Source organism: Cavia porcellus, unplaced genomic scaffold, assembly GCF_034190915.1.
Source record: "Cavia porcellus strain 051 isolate PalLab524CR breed Dunkin Hartley unplaced genomic scaffold, mCavPor4.1 scaffold_16, whole genome shotgun sequence".
NCBI classification, from domain to species: Eukaryota; Metazoa; Chordata; class Mammalia; order Rodentia; family Caviidae; genus Cavia; species Cavia porcellus.
This window is the reverse complement of record NW_026947499.1, coordinates 17,137,240-17,155,748: the sequence shown is the minus strand read 5'-3', so window position 1 is coordinate 17,155,748 and position 18,509 is coordinate 17,137,240. Positions and strand designations below refer to the sequence as shown.

At 46.0% G+C, this 18,509-nt stretch overlaps 1 protein-coding gene across 2 annotated transcripts; it reads right to left on the bottom strand.

Annotated features, from left to right (window-relative positions):
- Positions 1–1,794: 1,794 nt before the first annotated feature.
- Positions 1,795–16,105, bottom strand: Mlec (malectin). Of its 2 annotated transcripts, XM_003478481.5 has the most exons (5): positions 15,702–16,094; positions 9,429–9,607; positions 8,725–8,901; positions 8,576–8,633; positions 1,795–7,188 (listed from the first exon to the last, which is right to left on the bottom strand). In XM_003478481.5, exons 1-5 carry the CDS (start codon positions 15,922–15,924, stop codon positions 6,959–6,961), a joined length of 867 nt encoding a protein of 288 aa, XP_003478529.1. In that variant the 5' UTR covers positions 15,925–16,094; the 3' UTR covers positions 1,795–6,958. The 2 variants fall into 2 exon arrangements, with proteins under 2 accessions (XP_003478529.1, XP_012997397.1); XM_013141943.3 differs by lacking the exons at positions 8,576–8,633; positions 8,725–8,901 and having other exon boundaries at positions 15,702–16,105.
- Between the last annotated feature and the right edge of the window lie 2,404 nt (positions 16,106–18,509).

Here is an 18,509-nt window from a genome sequence, read left to right as displayed (position 1 = left end):
TCAAGGCCAGCCTGGGCATATTACTGAGACCTTGTCTAAAAATAGGGAGGGGGGCACCTGTGGGTATAACTCAGTGGTAATACACTTGCCTAGCAAGTGCAAGGCCCTGAATTCAATTTCGATTATGGGGGAGGAGGGTACTATGCTGATGCCTGCAAGTGTGCCAGTGAAGGTCACCACTATAAATGGCCTTCCTCCAGGATCTCTACACAGACACATTATGCAGGATGCAGCCACCACACCACGGAGCTGGATGGGAGAGTGCAGGGACTGAAAAGTATACTCAAGTCAAGAGCTAAAAGGAAATGAGTTGGGGGCCAGGCCTTGAGAAAACAACAAATGCAAATGCAAATGGAAGCAAGTGGAATGACAATGTAAGTGGTAAGAACAAACAAAACCAAGATTGAGTTTTGCCAGCTCCAGGACCTCCATTCTCCACCTACTTCTGCCTTGACCCCTCATCCCCCTTACAGCAAGAAGTTTTCCAGTAAGCACTGGCAAATCTCATCTCTCTTCCTCTGTGGGGGCTGGGGGCAGTACTAAGTATGGAGAAAGGTCTGGCACACTGGCTCCAGCCAACCGGGAGCCTGATTTCCTTAGTAAGATTAAGATCTGGACCCACGGAGTGGTCCAACCCAAAGCCGGCACTTAGCCCAGGATTTTCGGTCAGACAATTTCCCTCCTGCAACTCCCTAGAGCAGGGATTCTTCAGGTCTCTTCCCCATTTGGCAGCTCATCCAAAAGTACCTGAAATAGTAACAGCTAACTCTGAATTAGTAAAGAACTCCAGTTATCGGTAGGCTCAACCTTGGAATGAGCCTCTGTGGGCCTTGTGGATCATTTGAGCCCTGGGGAAACTCCATCCACATTGGCCTCATTCTTGGAGCTGAATGCTTAAAGGGTAACATCTTTCCCCCACAGAAGCAGCAGCCTTCATGCCTACCTGGGGAGGGGAAATACAGCACGGAGGTTCTAGAGCCACCATATATAGTGGAAAATTTCCCTCCTGGGAAATGGGAGGCCAGAGCGTAATGATTAAAAGTTCTGCTTTAAAATCTCAGTTCTGCCTTTTGCTGGCTTTGTGGCCTTGGGCAAGTCTAATCACCTCTCAAAGGATAATACCAGTGGCCTTGTAGATTAGGCAACTAAGATGTTAAAATATTTGGTCTACACCATTTTAAGGATCCACTAAAGGATAGCTGTAATTACTGCTTTAGAAAGAGCATGGGTTTTGATGGCAGATACACTGGGCTCAAACCCTGATTTAGCCATTTACTGACCAGCCTGAGGCAAATGACTAAACTTTTTTGGGCTTCATTTTCCACAGCTGTAAAAAACTGCCCATAAATTATAAGAAAAAACTCCTTTCTGCATTTTGCCCTTCCCAGTGTATACTCATCACTGCTAACTCATCAAAAAAGAAAGGAGAGAAAAATACCCTGTAACTTAGCTTGTCGCTAACCCATCATGGAGGCTAAGGGAACAGTTGAGAGAGCAGCTACAAGCCAGGTTATACTTGGGGGAGGGATGGCCAGAGCCAGTGTCCCAGCGACAGCAGAGACGAAGTACAGTAAGCCACATTTCACTGACTGGCAGGTCAAAATGGGCAGGCAAGGCTTCATAGGACATCACTCCCTTCAACAAATGCCCTGGCAAAGAGAAAGCAAGAGATACAAGGCCAAATAGGCAATAGCTTCCAAAGTCATCACGACCAAGTAAGCCTTCCCTGGGTCTCCCTCTTCCCACCAACACATCACCTCTTGGTAATAAAAGTTCAAACTCAGTCCCAGCACAGAGTGTCACTGCAAATTGTTTATTAAAACACAAAGCAATGGACAGTGAAAAACATCCTGATGTTTTTACTTTGTGGTGGGAGTGGGGTGGGGCGTGGAAAGGATAGGGACAGATGGAGACAGCCAGAAGGAAAGACAGCTCTATCCACCCCCACTGCTTCCCTGGCCAGCCAGGTTCAAAGCCCCTCAAGTACATCTTGCTGTGCTGCTGCTGTAAATGCATGTTGTAGCTACAAAGAGTTGGTCTGACCTCTGCAAAGAGAGGATGGGAAACTAGAGTAGGAGCTACCAAGAACTCAACACTTTCTCTGATACTCGGTACCAAATAGAGCACAGGCCCAATTTGGAAGGGCAGGGTTGGTTTCCTGACAAGCGAGGTTAAGCTAATGATGGTTGAAGAGACTGCCCTGAGCCCAGAATGGGCAACTGGTCCTAGCCTGGGAGACCTTCGTGGAAGGAAAAAGTAACATTCCTCAAATCCAAGGAGGGAGCCAATCCAGGGTCCAATTTCTTCTCATTCCCTGGATCATGACAAACTAGGGGAGTCAGGAATGTCGTTCCTGGTTTTGCCAAAACGTCTCTCTTGCCAATTCTCCCCTCCTACCTGGCAACTTAGCCTCTCCTTTCCCGACAGTTGTTCTTTGAAAGGACGGAAAGCACACTTCAGTTTGTTGTTGTTTTTTCTCATATTGAAATAAAGCACTGAAGCTCAAAATAGAGGTGAGAATGGAGTCCTGCTTTTCCGGGTGGTATGAGCTCCCATCTCACAAAACTGCCTGGATGCGAGTAGTGCCAAGGCCCTCTCTGCCAACTCGAACAGGCACTAGTAGTGTTTCCCTGGCTGCCAGCACAATCCTGGCTCCTTGTTTTTCTACTCCTGGGAGGGACCCGTCCCAAGAGACCAGCCTGTTCTTTTCCTGCCAACCCAGCCAGTCCCCAAATCATCTGCACTTATCAAGATGCTGTGGCCACCCAAGACAAGCTGGACAAATGCAGCTGGGGGTGGACCAACTAGAAGGGCGGCAAGCCTCCCACGTGCAGAGACCTATCCTCCCCAGACCGCTGGCCCTCCGGTGCCAAGCTGCTCTTGTAACAAGGTAAGGAAACTGAGTCCTCTTACCCCCGGAGAGGTCCAAAAACAGAATCCTAGCTCAAATTGAAATGGAAAACTGCTCTGGTCTCTCTGAAGCTTCAATGTTAAGGCTTCTTTACAATTTTCTTACAGCTCTTTGATCCCTAATTATATTTGCCCCACAAAAAGAGACAGATTTCTGAGCAGGTTCTGGGTGTTTCTGGTTCTGCTTCAGAATGCTCTCACTTAGTCTTACCCCAGTCTCCTTCCTCAAGGGCCATAGTAGGAGGCCCACAGCACACCTCCCCCAGCCTTGTCTTTAAGAAACAAAACAAAACAGGAGCATCTATTAGTCTCTCACTTGCTCTCCTAATTCCTTTTGGAGGCATGGAGGGCAGTGTTACATGTTGCCACATGATGCCATTAAGGCTCCTCAAGACAAGAAGACACTTGAATTATGTCAGAGTAGGCCAGCCAAGAGAAAGCAGCATAGGGAAGCAGCCCACGACCAGGACTGTGGGACCCCACACACACACCTGAATCTAGAGGGAATGCCCACCCTGGCTCGGAGCAGGAGAGGAAAAGGCACTGTGCTGACCGGGGTGGGTCCTTCCCCAATGCCCAAGGGAGAGAACCTGCTAGTTCGATCCTGGGCATCCCCTGGTAAGCCAATTTCTAGGGAAAGGGACCTAAGTGGTAGGAAAAGGAAAATACTGATTCTGTTTTCTGAAGGTCTCAGCTGAGATTCTAGAAGCCAGGGTTAGGCCTTCCCAGAAGAAACTAGGCAAGCCAAAAAGAGAAATTCCTTAAAACAGAAGCTTCTCCAAAAAGATAAGCAAGTCAAGCCACAGTTCCAAAACTGGATCAAATAGTTCCCAGGCACAGAAAAGGAGAGAAAAGTTTAACTCAGCACTACCCCATCTCATCAAAGCCTACAAGACTTCTAATGTGACCTCAGGATCTCCAGGTCGGTGGGAGCCAGAAAACATGACCACACCCTCCAAACCACAGATGGCCCTGCAGGTCAGGGCTGGTCCTCCTGGCAGTCTGATACCACTGCCACTTGAAGATTATCTATTAAATCACCAGAGCTCAGGATATCCACTGAGCAACTTTTCCTGCTCAGGAGTAGACTTTTCAGAAAAATGGATTTGGTTTAAGGGATACAGACCCCATAGATAGTTTCTTGGCACAATGTTTCAGCCAGCATGAGTAAGGCCCCAGTGGTTACTTACTGTAAGCTGCTTACTCACCACTGGCTAGCCCCTGACCCAAACCAGACCAGACTACAGATTCTCAGTCCATCTTCAGCAGATGTCTTTCTGTGGTTCTCACAGAAACTGGACTAGAGACACGTCTCTTGTCTTGACTGGCTGGGTTCAATGGGCCCTAAAACTTGGGACAGTGTAAATCAAAAGAGATGCCCTGGCCTTCCTTCCCTCTCTGTAAGTGCAGCCTCTCAGTTCTCTCACTAACTCAAAAATACAGATAGGGGAACAAACAGTGCAAAAAGCAAAGATGAACAGAGTAATTCTTAGCATACACAATACAAAAATAAAAATAAGGCATGCCCCATCCCATCTCTTTAACCCAAACTTCATGTACCTATATCATCTTGAAGGAGCCAAGAAAAAAAAAAAGCTTTCAAGTTCAGCATCAGAGGCCAGCTATAGAGCCAGCCCTAGGCAGCGTTGGTAGCTGGGTGGGCTCTGCTCCAGGGGAATCTACCCCAGCCCCCACCATACTTCTTCCCATTTCCTCACTTCCCCTTTAGCTTTTGTTAGCCACAGAAAGATGTTCCTTCCTTTTGGACACAACCAGAGAGGAAAGCACCCATCCCTATCCCTGGGGAAAGGGGTAAGCTTGGAAATAGGCAGAAGCAAAGCTGCTTGGCTTACAGTACCGTTAGGAAATGGCCCCAGGAGTCACGGTTTCCTTCTGAGACACTGAGTCACCGAAGGGACGGGCTAAGATGAGGAGGCGGGACCCGTCCCCTCCTTCTCAAGAGATCCAGGCAAACTAACAAACAAGGCAAAATGTAGGCAACTAGTCCTTCATTTTGTCTTATCCACTGGCAGTGGCCCAGAGCTTTGGGGGTTATGATGGAAAAAGAATGAAAGCCACCACCAGAAGCCCAACTAGTCAAGATATCTACCATCCCAGGCAGGTGGTCCCCAAAACCAGGGCTACAGTACCTCATTTCTTTAGAAGCAGAGAAGCTTCAGAAGCACTCCAGGAAATGCTCCTGACTGCTACTTCAGATCACAAGCCCTCCAGCTGCCTGACTTAGCACCTTAGGACGGAGGCCCAAGTCATGGTGAAAATAAGGAGTTACAATTCTCTAATGAATAAAAGCTGGCCTGGAATAACCACTAAGAGCCAAAGCCTGGATATGAACCCAAGAGCTATTTACTTTGTCACATAAGGAATAGTTCAGAGATACAAAGTCTCAATAAGCCAAACTCAAAATTAGACACATTCTAAAAATATGGGCCTGGCCGGAAATTCTATACTGTGATAGCCCAGGCTGAAGCTAATCCTGCTGCCTCCCATCCACAAAATTCCTTTTAGATTGGCTGGCTCCTACCTCATGTTGCCCTAACTGTGAAATGGATGACCATGGTCAGAAAGGAGGGGAACAATGAAGCTTCATTTCCTGTAGAAAACTTGCCAGAAATTCGAGACAGATACTTAGATGCTAAGGTTAGCTTTCAGAGCTGCCAGGATTATGGCCAACTGGGAATCATTCAACCTCATCATGCCAAGAACCTGACTACTACTTGGATAAGGAGATAAAAGGATGGAGAGGCACACTAGTAAGATCAACAAGAAACTGCCGGGCCAATACAGCCAATCAGTCCTAGAGCATTCTAGTTCCTGGTTGAACTGTGTCAAAGGATGCAGGGATAAATGAACATCAGATACTAGACACTCTAAACAGTGGTCAGTCACTTAGTAGGGCTCAAGTCTCTGAGGTTGCTCTTAAATTACGCTAACATAAGCCTTTTCTAATTCAAAGACTAGAAAAGACTTTTAAGGTCAAGTGTTCTGTTGCTGCAGGCTGGAAAGCATCCCTGTCCCCTGGCAGCAAGACCCCTCAAAAGGGCCAGTAAAGAACTGCTGGGTCAGGTCCTCCTGGCTGCTGGCTCAGAGATCCAGGAAGGGAAATACCAACAAGGTGAGGTGGTAGAGGATAAGACATTTAAGCAGAGAACTAAATCCCTATGTCTCCTTCCCTTTTTGGTAATAACTTAGTGGGTTGGTTAACAGGGAGCAGAAATTTTAAATGAGCCAGATGAAGAAAAAACCTGAAAAGAAATCAAGTCCCCAACAGGCACTGAAATAAAAATGATTTGCTATGGTGACAAGTCAGAGGCAATTTGAAGATGAGACATAAACTAATTAATCATGTTGGATACCTGACAGTCCTCTAACTAGCACAGGTCAAGGAGATAAGTGGTGATAAAGCTCAAATACTTGAGATGGACCCTTCACCGGATTAATCCAGAAAGCTTTCCAAGTAAGGAAGTATTTACTTTTTAAGCTTATTTCAACTCCTTTTGGCTTTACCACACATCTTATACACCTTCAGGAACACATTCTTTGAATCCCAGGACATCTTAAAATGTGGCCATGACTTCAGAACATATCCAGCTCCCATTGCTGGTCTTCTCAGGTAATAAAGATGACATTTCCTTGCTGCTAAATTCTAAACAAAATAAGGAACTGAGACTGCTCTGAGTTCAGAGTCCTTTCCACTACATATATAAATGAGAATCCTTGTCGGGAAGGACCCATTTACCTAAGTACCCCAGAGAGGAAAGAGACAGCTGGGGGCCAGCCACAGAGAGACTAGGACTGAAGCAGGTCTGGGACCAGGTGGTGGATAAAGACAATTCTCCACTTACTCTGCCTCTTTTTATCTCCTTTACCTTTTGTGTCTGTGGGTTTTTCTTTATCTTTCTTTTTTTTTTCCTTTTTTTTAGGGGGGTGAGAGGGGACTGTTAATCATTGTGAAAAACACAGAAACCAAACCAGCATGTTTGGTTTCTTTGCCACTCCCCTCCACCCTGCTCAGGATAGTCACTTATTCTCACAATCGGCAGAGGCAGAAGAGAGTTGGAATGAAGACTCCAAAGGCCACCAGGATGGGAAACATGAGGCTGCTGTTGTCTGAGGCATAGGGGTTGGGTGTGCGGGGGCCTGACTGCACCCGGTTCTTATTGGTCTGTCTTTTGGGATTAGACCCTTCATCATATTCTTCTTCTTCTTCTTCCTCTTCTTTCTTCTCCAGTCCTGGGTGAGGCTGCAGCTTTGGTACATCTAACAAAGAAAGAAAATAACTATTAAGTAAGGCCCACTACAGCATTAAAGTAAGACCCTTAAGAACAGCAGTAAGCTATAATAAGGCGAATCCTACAGCTGCAAACGGTGGTACATGCCTGTAATCCCCGAACTGTGGGATGCTAAGGCAGGAGGATTACAAATTTGAGCCTAGCCTGGGCAACTTAGGATACAGATCAGTGAAAGGCAGGTCTGTGTGTGTGTACACAAGCGTGTGCGTGTGCACATGCATATGCATGGCACAACCCTCCTGTGACCTAATCAGAGTCCACAGGAAGGAACAGAAATGGCAGAAAAAAAGTCTCTAGCCTACAGAACAGCAGAGCATTACGAATGCTAATCTTCCTCAGATTTAACTAAAAATTAGGAAAGGTGGTTCTGTCTCTCCCCTTCCTGCCCTACTTCTTCAGATCCTAGATTAGACAGGGCAAATACCTTTCAAATACTCCCCTTCCCTAAGCCCACATTTCCTATCAATTCATACAGTGACAGCAAGAGTTGCTCTACAGATTTCTGAACTCTGGCCCATACTGTACTTGTCTTGTCTGATCTTTGGGGGTTCAAACGCACAGCTGTTTGGTACAATCTTCCTAAATGTCATATCAGCAGTTAGGGGGACACTGAGACAAGAAAATGAGATCCTCAGTGCATTCAAAATGAGTTAGGGAAACATACAGAGGTTGGATGGAGAAAAGGCCACTCAGACACAAGCTTTCTCTGTAAAGTCAGACTGGAAAGCTGGCAGCCAGAATAATCTAAACCTTGAGAAAAAAAAGATACTGAAGACCGGCACAAGGTCAAAGTGGCATTAATAAATGACCTTTTGTCCCAGTGTAGTGCATAACACTGGAGTCTTTCAAAACCTACCAAGAACCCTAAGAGATTTTTCCTTTCGCCCTCTCTCTTAGAAAATAGATATCAAACAAGGAAATGGAAGAGGACAGGTTTTAGGCAATTCCAAACGACTACAAAGATCAGGCATCTCAGTAGATAACTTATTAATTCTGGCTTGTAGGGAAGTTAAAAAATTTTCCAAGATGAAACAGCTGATTAAATGATAGTAGCAAAAATAAACACATACTTTCCTTCAAAACCTGTGACTAGTACCCTATCATACTGTGTCCTCATCCATCTGACTCTGAATTTCCCACAGTATGGTTTAAAAGTGTTTCCAAAATAATGACCAGTCATTTCCCAAGGTTTCCCAAGGTTTTCCTTAACCCTAACCTTCAGCACAAATCAAAAAGCAGTCAAAAGCCGGGGGTTTAGCTCAGTGGCCTAAGTGCCTGCTTGGCAAACATCAGGTCGTGAGTTCAATCCCCAGTACCCTCCCCCCGCAAAAAAAGCAGTCAAAAGCCCAACTTACCTTCCACTGTCCCAGCCATGATGTAGAGTGCACAGACTTTGGGATTGTCATAGTACCCCTAGGAAGTAGGAAAGAGGGGTGAACCCCACACAGCATCAAACAACTTCCCCTCAGCCACTCTCGAAGCCCTTCCCTCTGTGATGAGTTACCTTAACAAACTCAATATAGAGTTTCCCTGTGAAGGTAGACACCTCCCCCTGGACACTCAGTTTCCCCTTTCTGATGCTCATAGGGATGATTTCATCGTGAGCTGTGCTGTGTCCAACACGATCAAAGATATCCAAGTCCTTCACCACGACATGGCCATTCAGTCGTACATCAAATACCTTCCAGGATTAGAAAGTAAAACAGTGTCAAAACCACCAATTCCTTCAAAACCTTTAAGGAATTGGAGATCATGCACCTGCCTAGGCTTCAAGTTCAAAAATAATTTAAGAAATGACAGTCTGGGTATACTCCACAGTGATTAGAGTCCTTTACCTGAGCCAAATCAAAAGCATGTTGCTTCACTGCCAAGGAGGTTTCATACAAAGAACAGAAACACAAAACTTAGCATGTAAAGGATGAAAACTTTACAAGAAAGGGCAGAAGGAACAGAGCTAAAAACAACAAGGTATTGAAAACTAAGGAGGGAGACAGTAACCAGGAAGGCCTTAATAGGACCAGTTAGTCACCAAGAACTAGCATTCTAGCATTTCTGATGCCAACCCCAAGGGAAACCCCCAAGTGCAAACACATGGGCAGTGTAACATAGCCTCTCTAGGGAGGCTCTTACACTCTCAGTCACCGTAACAGGGGACTATCCAAGAGTAGCAATGTCCCTCTGGTCAAGCAGGGCCTGACTGGGCCTTACCTTCTGCTGGGACTGTGCAAAGTAGACTTCAGCAAATTTCAACACTAGCACGTAGTCCCCCTCCTCTTTGATGGGCACTTCGTAGCCAAAAGTCTCCTCATTGTACCGCTCTGTTTGATACAGGATCTGATCCTCAGGATTAGAACGCAAGATTGGCAGTTTCATGCCATAATCTGAGGCTGAGGACAAAGACAAAGAGAAAGGACATTGGAGGCAAGACATAAGAGTAGAGACCCCAGAACTGCCAGTCATTTCCAAGACAATGCTAATCACCCTCCATGCCCCTCTGCACCTCCAAGCAGAGCTCACAAAAAGGCAGGAATCAGATAACCATTACCATGGAAGAGTAACATGAAAGAAACTAGACATCACCCAACAGCCCTTACAACCTTCACAGCAAGCTTTATAAAAGCACATTAAAATAACTTTTTTCCCAGCTGTCTGGAGAAACATGGGAAGAGAACAAGACTACTTCATGTGAAGAAACTGCTGTGATGCAGGTGCCTGGTTTCCGAGAGGGAAAGCTCAGAGAAACCTCCCGTATCCAGGGCGACAGTCAGGAACTCTAAGCAAGGTGATTAAGTCCAAATGTTTTTTTTTCTCAATCACAAAAAGCACAGAATCTAAACAGGATTATCTGGTTAGGAAAGTCTTTACTACAAATAAGATTCTAGCCTTGCTTTTTCAAAATTTTTCACTCAAAAAGATCCCAGGATGGCAAACACAAGCAGCTCATAAAAATAACGGTGATGTGGGGCTGGGGATTTAGCTCAGCGGCATAAGTGCCTGCCCTGCAAGCAGGCAGTCGTGAGTTCAATCCCTGGTACTGATAAAAAAAACGAAAAAGACCAAAAAAAAAAAAAAAAACCAATGGTGATGTGCAAGGATCTAATTTTCCTTAGGTCCAATCATCCTATCCCGCTTCCTGTAGACTCAAAAAGCTCCAACTACTCTTTTGAACATTTATTTCCTTCAACCAGCAGAACAGTTCTACCTGCGCCCAGCACAGTGTTGGGCATGTAGTGGCCACTGCCTATGTTTGCTGGTAAGAACAAACAGCAATAATGTGAATGAAGAGAAGCCGTGCCATTTTCAGCTTGAAGCTACAGCACCTAGAAGGAAAGAGAGTCCACAAGATCCTACTGGCACCCCTGGCTTAAGATATCCCAAGTCCTGAGTAGATACCTTTCATATTACACAAACTGACAAGAAATCAGCTTGAGCAAGAAAAAAAAAGTCCCCAGATACGGAGGTATCTGTAGTCCCAGCACTCTAGGAGGCTGAAACAGAATTGCCCTGAGTTCAAGGCCAGCCTGTACTACACTGCAAGACCCTGTCTTGAGACCCAGCCTCAAGAAAAATAAAAGACTGCCTTCTAATCTCACATGGTGACCTTAAAAGAGAGTTGGCCCTGAGATCCTCTGGGAGGTACCTATGAGCAGCATTCCCAGTGATTTTCTGAATCAGCAAACTTTCAAAAGCAGATATGGTGAAAAGTAAAAGATTAACTAAGACCCCAGGGGCTGAGGTCAACCCCCCCACCACAAAATAAACATAAATGTTAACAATTCCTATAAGTGACACTACCCATGAGATCAGATGGGCTCATAAGACAATGAAACAGGAAACTCACTTGTCACTTTTTTCTTCCTATCCCTTCTCAAGAAATCAAAAAGTAACCTTACAAACAGATCCACTGATAACATCTCCCAGCTTTTTAACAGATTCACTGATAACATCTCCCAGCTTTTTCCCAGACTCAAAAACCCATTTCCCAGGGCTGGGGATTTAGCTCAGCGGCATAAGTGCCTGCTTTGCTACAAGTGTGTGGTCATGAGTTTGATCCCTGGTACCGATTTAAAAAAAAAAAAAAAAAAAAAAAAAAACATTTCCCCTAGACATTCACCTATGAAGACTAAAAGATGTCTGTTTCTCTTCCAAATGAGTTCTAGGAATTTTCTTCTACCGTGAGGACTACAATCCTTACAAATCTGGAACATTAACTAGATTTGATTTATCGATACACAGAAAAGTTTGTGTACATGTGTGGGAGATCTTTTTTTCTTGCCAAATGGAAAAAGTGAGAAACTGACAGTAATGTGATCTGTAGCAGTCTCAGTCCTATGGCTTCGAGAATTCAGCTATGTGAACAAGTCACTTAGCAACCTGGCAATTAACTTTAAGTATTTTTCCTTTTAAAGCTCAGGCGGGAATAGCCATAAGCAAAGATACACTTGCCCAAACCTCAGAGATGGATAAGAGGATTTTTCTTTCCTTATTAAGCTTTCACAACTAAACAGATTTCTGAGCAGTGTGCTGTATTCTTCACCTTTAGAGAAATCTGTTTATGGCAGCTGAGTAAGGACATACAAACAATAAGCACTAAATAAATGCCTGAATTCTGAAGAGCTAAGAGATAAACTAAAAGAAGAAGGAAATAATAAAACTGGAAAACTGTAGCTGGGAAGCACAGAAGCGGGAAGGCCAGCATGACAGAAACCTGTTCTGTGTGAGAGCATTGCCATAAAATTCTTTGTAGCACTGCAGCACTGCTCAGCATCCTAACACTAGGCCTTCTAATCATTAGATGATTCTTCTGAATCACTAAGCCTCAAGTGAAGCTGATTCCTAAAGAATAATTCTGCCTGGCCATGGTAGCACATGCCGTAATCCCACCTCAGGAAGCTGAGGTGAAGGACTGCAAATTCAAGGCCAGCCTGAACAATTTAGACTGCTCTTGGCTCAAAGCTTTAAGAAAAAGGAAAGAGCTGGGGCCCTGGATTTCATCCCCAGCATTAGGTGGGGGAAATGGTTCTTAATGGACCAACGCAAGGAACCCAGGGATTCGATGACCTAAATCCTCTAACTGTGGACTTCCAGTACTTGGGAGTGGCCACAAATGAAGTACGCCCAGACAGTACATAAAGAGAATTCTAAACAAACCCCAGGGCCATAAGCAAATTAGAGGCGACAGTGACACTCTATCACTCATCCCATCTTTTAAACTCTTATCTACCTGGGCCAAACCCTAACCCTTCCCTATCAGACAAAGAGCTGCCCCAAAAGGGTCTTCCATAAGACTTCAGAATTAGTAATCTGATAGGCTCAGGCCTCCAGCCAGCATTTTCCCCCATGGGGCTATGTTCTGCCCTATTTTTAATTCCATGTAAAAGGTCATTGAGCTGGGGGAGGGGGGGGAGCAGCGGAGAGAAACTGACACTTATAACCTACTCTTAACAGAAGAGTCTTCGGCACCCTGTCAAAAATTTCTAAAGCATATAAAGTATTCTTGAGAAGGAAAACAAGGCTCAGAGAAATTAAGCAAGTTCCTCAAGATTATACAACTTCATCAGTTATCTTTCAATGAAGAAAGCCGCCTTCCCCAAAAGCCAGCCAAATTCTGTGCCCCAAGGCCAAATAATTAGGTATTTTCCTAGTCAGAGTAAAGAACCCAGAATAAGCAAATTAAAAAAGAACGTGGAATGCACAGCCTGCCAAAACCTCAAGGTAAGTGTGGCTAAACATTTTTTCTTTTTCTGGCTTTTCTTTGACTTTTTGGCAGTACTGGGGATTGAATCAGGGCCTCTGAACTGAGCTACATGCCTGGCCCTTATTTATATTTTATTTTGAGATAAGGTCTTGCTAAGTCGCTAAATTGTCCATGCTGGGCTCAAACTATAGATCCACCTGCCTCAGCATCCCAGAGTGCCAGGATTATAGGCATGTGCTACCATTCTTGGCTCTAAACCACTTTCTACAGTGGTATTTTCAACTGCTGAAGCAGACTGAAAAACACCTTTCCTGGGCTACAAGCACTAGCTATCCTCAAGGTAGAAATAAAATTCAATAAACATTATGAAACTGCCTTTGAAAGCATAAGCCAGCAGGTGCCCTGGCCCACTCAGTTTCAAGAATGCTGAACTACAAAGAAACCACAGAAAAACAGCAAGTTCAAAAGCAGGCCAAATCCTTATCTGACTAACTTGGCAACAAATACCTGAGTTCATTCAACATATAATAAACTTTCCTTGGAGTACTGGAAACAATATCCTAAGCACATGGGAAAAGAAGAAAGATACACAGCTCCTACAGTAATCAGTGTAAATAGCTGCATGAGGCAAGGGTCTCCAAATACCCGGGGCACACCCTTATCCAAGCAGGGCAGAGATGGAAAGAAGAGTAAGCAGCTGCGCTTCCCTTGATGGAGCTGACTCCTAAGCACCAAAGAAACTACAAAGCCGAGTAAAGTTGAAGCACATCTCAGCCTCAGACCTGCTGCCAGCAAAATGCGACTCTCAGGAACCTGGTTAAGCATAATGTTACAGCAACTGATCCAAACTCCATGTGGCAACTCTTACCCTTTTTCTCCTAATAGTGCCTAAGTCATACCCAGAATGGCAGATGACACAGTGCTAGGAACCTCCTATCTATACAATGCCCCAAAGGCCAGTGTCCAAAATAGGACTCCAGGGGCTGGGGATTTAGCTCAGCGGCATAATCGCCTGCCTTGCAAGTAGGCAGTTGTGAGTTCGATCCCTGGTACCGATAAAAACGAAAAAGACAAAAAAAAAAAAAAAAAAAAAATAGGACTCCAGTATGCATGAGCTCTGGTAGATCTCATGTGACTTTACCTGCTACACTAAACTCCTCCCAAGGAACTACCACCATGAGGACAAACAGTGTGGCTGACTGCTGAAGGAGTCAAAACAACAAACAGAACAAAACAGCAAATAGAATTTCTAAGAGTTGTGATCTGTTTATACTCTGCACAAGGGACCTAACAGAACAAAGTTACCAACATAAAACCTGGTATCTACTAAGTGAAAGAAACCAGTTGCATACTACCCTCACCATAGTTATCTCAACAGGCAAAGTCCACAAACCGTCTTTAGTTTCCTCAAAGGGCTCCTTCCTCCCTAACCCACTCACAGAAAAAGAGGAAGGTCTAGGATGCAGATAGGAATGACCTATAAAGTTTGGCTTTGCTTGCTGCAAGCCTGGAATCCTGACTCAGCTGAACCCAGGCTCCTAAGAGCTACATGCCAGGGCTAAGTAAATTCCAAGACAAACATAAAACTTCAGAACACAGCCCTGTGTCCCAAGACATGTAGAAGAGCAATAAACTCCTAATATAACAAACTTCCAAGACGCTAAGTTAAACTCCTTAATACAGGCCAAACGCCAAATCTGGACAACGTGGAAAACAGAAAAAGTCTGTCTCTTAGTTGTCTGGAGTGGCTTATTGCCAATTTGGCAGTCTCTGAACCCAGAATACAGCATAAATCTCCTTCCAACACATGAAGCTAGGAACTTCCTTCTTAAACCTGTTTTCCAATCCCGCTTCCAGTAGAAACAAAGAATTCAGAACAGATTTCCCCAAAGAGTGATCTGAAAGAGGCCTACATTAGAAGCTCCTGCTGCAGAAACCTGGGTCTCAACAAAGAAAAAAATATATTAGTATTAGATTGGGGACCAGGGATCTGCATTTTTAACCACCTCCTCTAGCAAGTCCTACACAAACTACCTTTAGGAATTGTGAAACTGCAAAAAGCATGGCTGCTCAGCCAGTGAAGTCACAATCATTTTTCCTCTAAACTGGAATCATGCTTCTGGGACCACCTGGGGTTGGCTGCAGCACTCTGTGACATTTAGATCTTACACTGGTTGACCCAGCTGACACACTGCCAACCAGCCTCACAGGCAGGATGGCTCCATTATAACCACCCCCTGGGTGGCTTCTACTTTTAGGCACACATATTCCCCACACCAGTGGAGGGTGGGTGAAGGAGGAGGCTACCAGCAAACTTTCCTGGTCCAAATTCTTCGAGGATTCCTAGCTATTCTGGCTAAGAATGAAGTCCCACTACAGCAAATGGTGCAAGAAAAGCAACTGATTTCTGGGTCTGCTAGCATCTACCAGGAATTGTCTCCACAGAGGACCAGGGTCACCCTCGAGGACCGGGGAGATGAGAGGGCAGCAGGTCACCCTTGTTTTTACTATCTCAAATTGGGCTAGGTAAGAGATTGAGAAATCACAGGATGCAAGGTCCAAATATAACTTCTCGTCCACGTTCTACCTCGATCGCTCTTGGTAGGCAGCTTCGAGCCGGTGCTAGGCCCTGGGCTCAGACCAGGTCCCCAGGAAACAGGAGAGAAACTTCGCTCGAGACGTGGCCCCAGAGTCGAAGACAGGGCTCAGGGCCTGCAGCCAACTGAGGATGGCACCCAGCACCTTGGGCCCCCGGACCCGCTGCTCGGCGGAGGGGGTCTCACCTCGGCCCACCCGGCCTTCCAAAGGGTCCTTGCGGAAGTGGATCCCGTGCACATCCACATGCGCCTCGCCGCCCGCGTTGACTGCCCAAATGACGCTCTCAGGTAGCCCGGCCCCAGCCGCGCCGACCACACCGAGCCCGGGTTCCAGGAGCGCCGGGAGCAGCAGCAGCAGTAGTCGCAGAAGCGCCACAGCGGCTCCTTCAACCGCCTGGGGACTCAGCATGGCGGCCACCACTGCAGGGACAGCCCCCGCCGACCCTCGTCCTCGGCCGGCCGCCAGGCCGCCCCGGACTCAATCACACAGCGCCACTGGCCGTTTCGCCTCAACCGCCGGGGACATGTCGCTCGCAGGCCCCCTGCTCAGCCACGGGTGCCGCCTCCCACCTAAGGAACAACCTACCCCGCCGTCCAACCCCCGGCCAGGACCCTGCAACCAATCAGCACACGGCCCTCATTAATTACCCACCACCCTGTCGGGATCCTCCATCCCATTGGCCAGTAGGCTCCCAAAGGGGCGTGGCCTATTCCTGGGCCTCCACCCAACCACAGAGCCCGAGATGGAGCGCGCGCAGAGGGAGGGAGTTCGGTTGAATCAGCGGTTAGGTACGGAAGTGGCGGGTGCAGCGCCCAGGCGGCCCCGGAATCCCATAGTTGAATGAGAAAGGTGGCCTGGGGGGAAGGTTTAGGGTAGGGCGCACTGACACGTCGCCAGCACTTCCGGTACTCCAGATTTTTGGGACTGACTAGGCTCTAGAGGGGGCGTTGCTGTCGTTCCCGCCCCCTTTCTTTCTCAGGGAGAGGTATTAGCATAAACTGTAGTAGAAGCAGCAGCGCACACTTTCTCAGTTTAAAGAAATCACCCTTTCCCCCTTCGTGTAAAGTAGAAGACAGCCTTTTCAGAAACGCCACAAGCACAAGTCTTTAGGGCATGAGTCCCACGAGGATAAGGTCCCGCCCCCACCCCTTAGCGTGCTTTGGGCGGGTGGTAGAGTCCAGGTGGCCGTCCAATCACAAGGCTCCAACGCAGCGGAAACGCGTGGCTTTCTGAGGGAGGGGCTCCTGGCTGCCCAAGTTTCCATAGCAACCCCGTGGTCTCAGAGTTCGAGGGGCGGTGGGCTACCGTAATTGCGGGCGGTGACCTGTTTGGAGGCTTGGGGGTACCTGGCCGCCCTCACTGCTCTTGGTAGTTTATCCAGCGTTCTCCTGTTTTGGGCATCCCTATAGTATGGTTTCTGCCCAAATTCTCATTTCGATGAGAAAACTGACTCAGAGAGAAGCTGTTGCCGAAAGGTCTTGGCACGAATTTAAGGCAGAGCCAAGCACTACCCTCCCCCCGCCCCCAAGAAACCACTCGATTAATCATTCGTTCCAGAAATACTTAACCAGGCCCTACTACTAAAATTGTCAGATTAAGAGGTAAAACAGAAAGTCGTGTTGACATTTGAATTTTAGGCAAATAGAACATATACTAATTTTTTTTTCTAAAATTCAAACTTAACCAGACTTCTTGCATTTTACCTTACAACTCTGCCCATTAAGTGATAGACTTCAGTTTAGCGGTGCAGTGACCAAAAATACACCTCGGGTACTAACATGAGAATCAGACTTTGAATGAACAAGTCAAGACCTAATTACTTATTTAGAACAGTGTTAAGTGCTATAAAGGAACAAAACAGTGTCAAAATGGAGGCTAAAGATGAGAAAGTAATAACTTTGGTTGTGTGTATGGGTGTGTGTGTGTGTGTGGGTTTCTGTTGTTGTGTGCTGTGCTGGAAACAACCTAGGGCTGTGGGTGAGCTAGGTATCTCTGACCTGCATCCTCAGCCTCGGGGGGAGCTTTGCATAGATTCCCTCCTCATCCCACTTTTCCCCTGTTGTGTCTCTCCCATGGCACATCTGGGGGCCTACATTGGGTTTTTAATATTTCACTCTCCTCTCTGAAATTGCTGAAATTGTTATAGGAAACTGTCAAATACAGAAGCTTGAATACAAAACAGGGATGCGGTGGAAAAGGGAAACAAAGGCCCAGAAACATGATGAGGCTTCCTTCCTCTTGGCAGGTGGGCTGCAGAGCCTGTGTTCTAGCCACAGATTACACTGTCTACAGGGGCTCCTGTTCATGTTGCTTCCAAGTGAAGGAGAAACAATCACAAAAATGGATTAAAACCTTTGAGGAAGGCCTAACCTTCAGTTTCTTTTGTCCCTCAGATCTTTGCAACACTCATGTGAGCTCTTCAGATTCCATTCCTGCCTGAATGGCCTTACCAAGGAGCTGAGCCCCCTTTTAGAGATCCGGCTGCTCAGGAATTAAGCCATTTCTGCTGGAAAAGTAAATTCTCAGACCCTGGAGACAGAATGAACAGGATCTGAGTCAGGCTGCCAGAGTTCCAAGACCAGTTCTGCCACTTCTTCATTGTGTAGCACTGAGCAAGTTGTTTGTTATGAAATAGAGACAATAATTTTTCCTATTTCAAAGTATAGATTTACAGGAGGAAGAGGAGAAGGAACAGGTGGCAATGCATATAATAAAGTTGTTAGAATTGTTAAATAAATGGACAAACTAAAATGGAGAGCATAGTTTAGATACCCCAGGACTGGTAACCTATAGCCACATAGCCAAAATTTAATTCATTCTGCTTTTTCCCAAAGTGCTAACTCGAAATATGAAAACCATATAAGTTTTTAGTTATCAGCATGATTCAATAGAATTAACCCAATCAGCTACAGACAAGTCACTTTGAACAGCTCTGTTTGCCTTAGGAAGAATATGTGACAGCCAATCTAGAAAAAGGTCAAAATACTTCCTCT

Excerpts from the sequence above, each read along its gene's own strand:
- Mlec (XM_003478481.5), bottom strand. The coding sequence starts at position 15,924 with ATGCTGAGTCCCCAGGCGGTTGAAGGAGCCGCTGTGGCGCTTCTGCGA. Across the intron at positions 8,634-8,724 it reads TCTATATTGAGTTTGTTAAG|GGGTACTATGACAATCCCAA; the intron begins GTAACTCATCAC and ends CCTACTTCCTAG. Across the intron at positions 7,189-8,575 it reads CATGGCTGGGACAGTGGAAG|ATGTACCAAAGCTGCAGCCT; the intron begins GTAAGTTGGGCT and ends TTTCTTTGTTAG.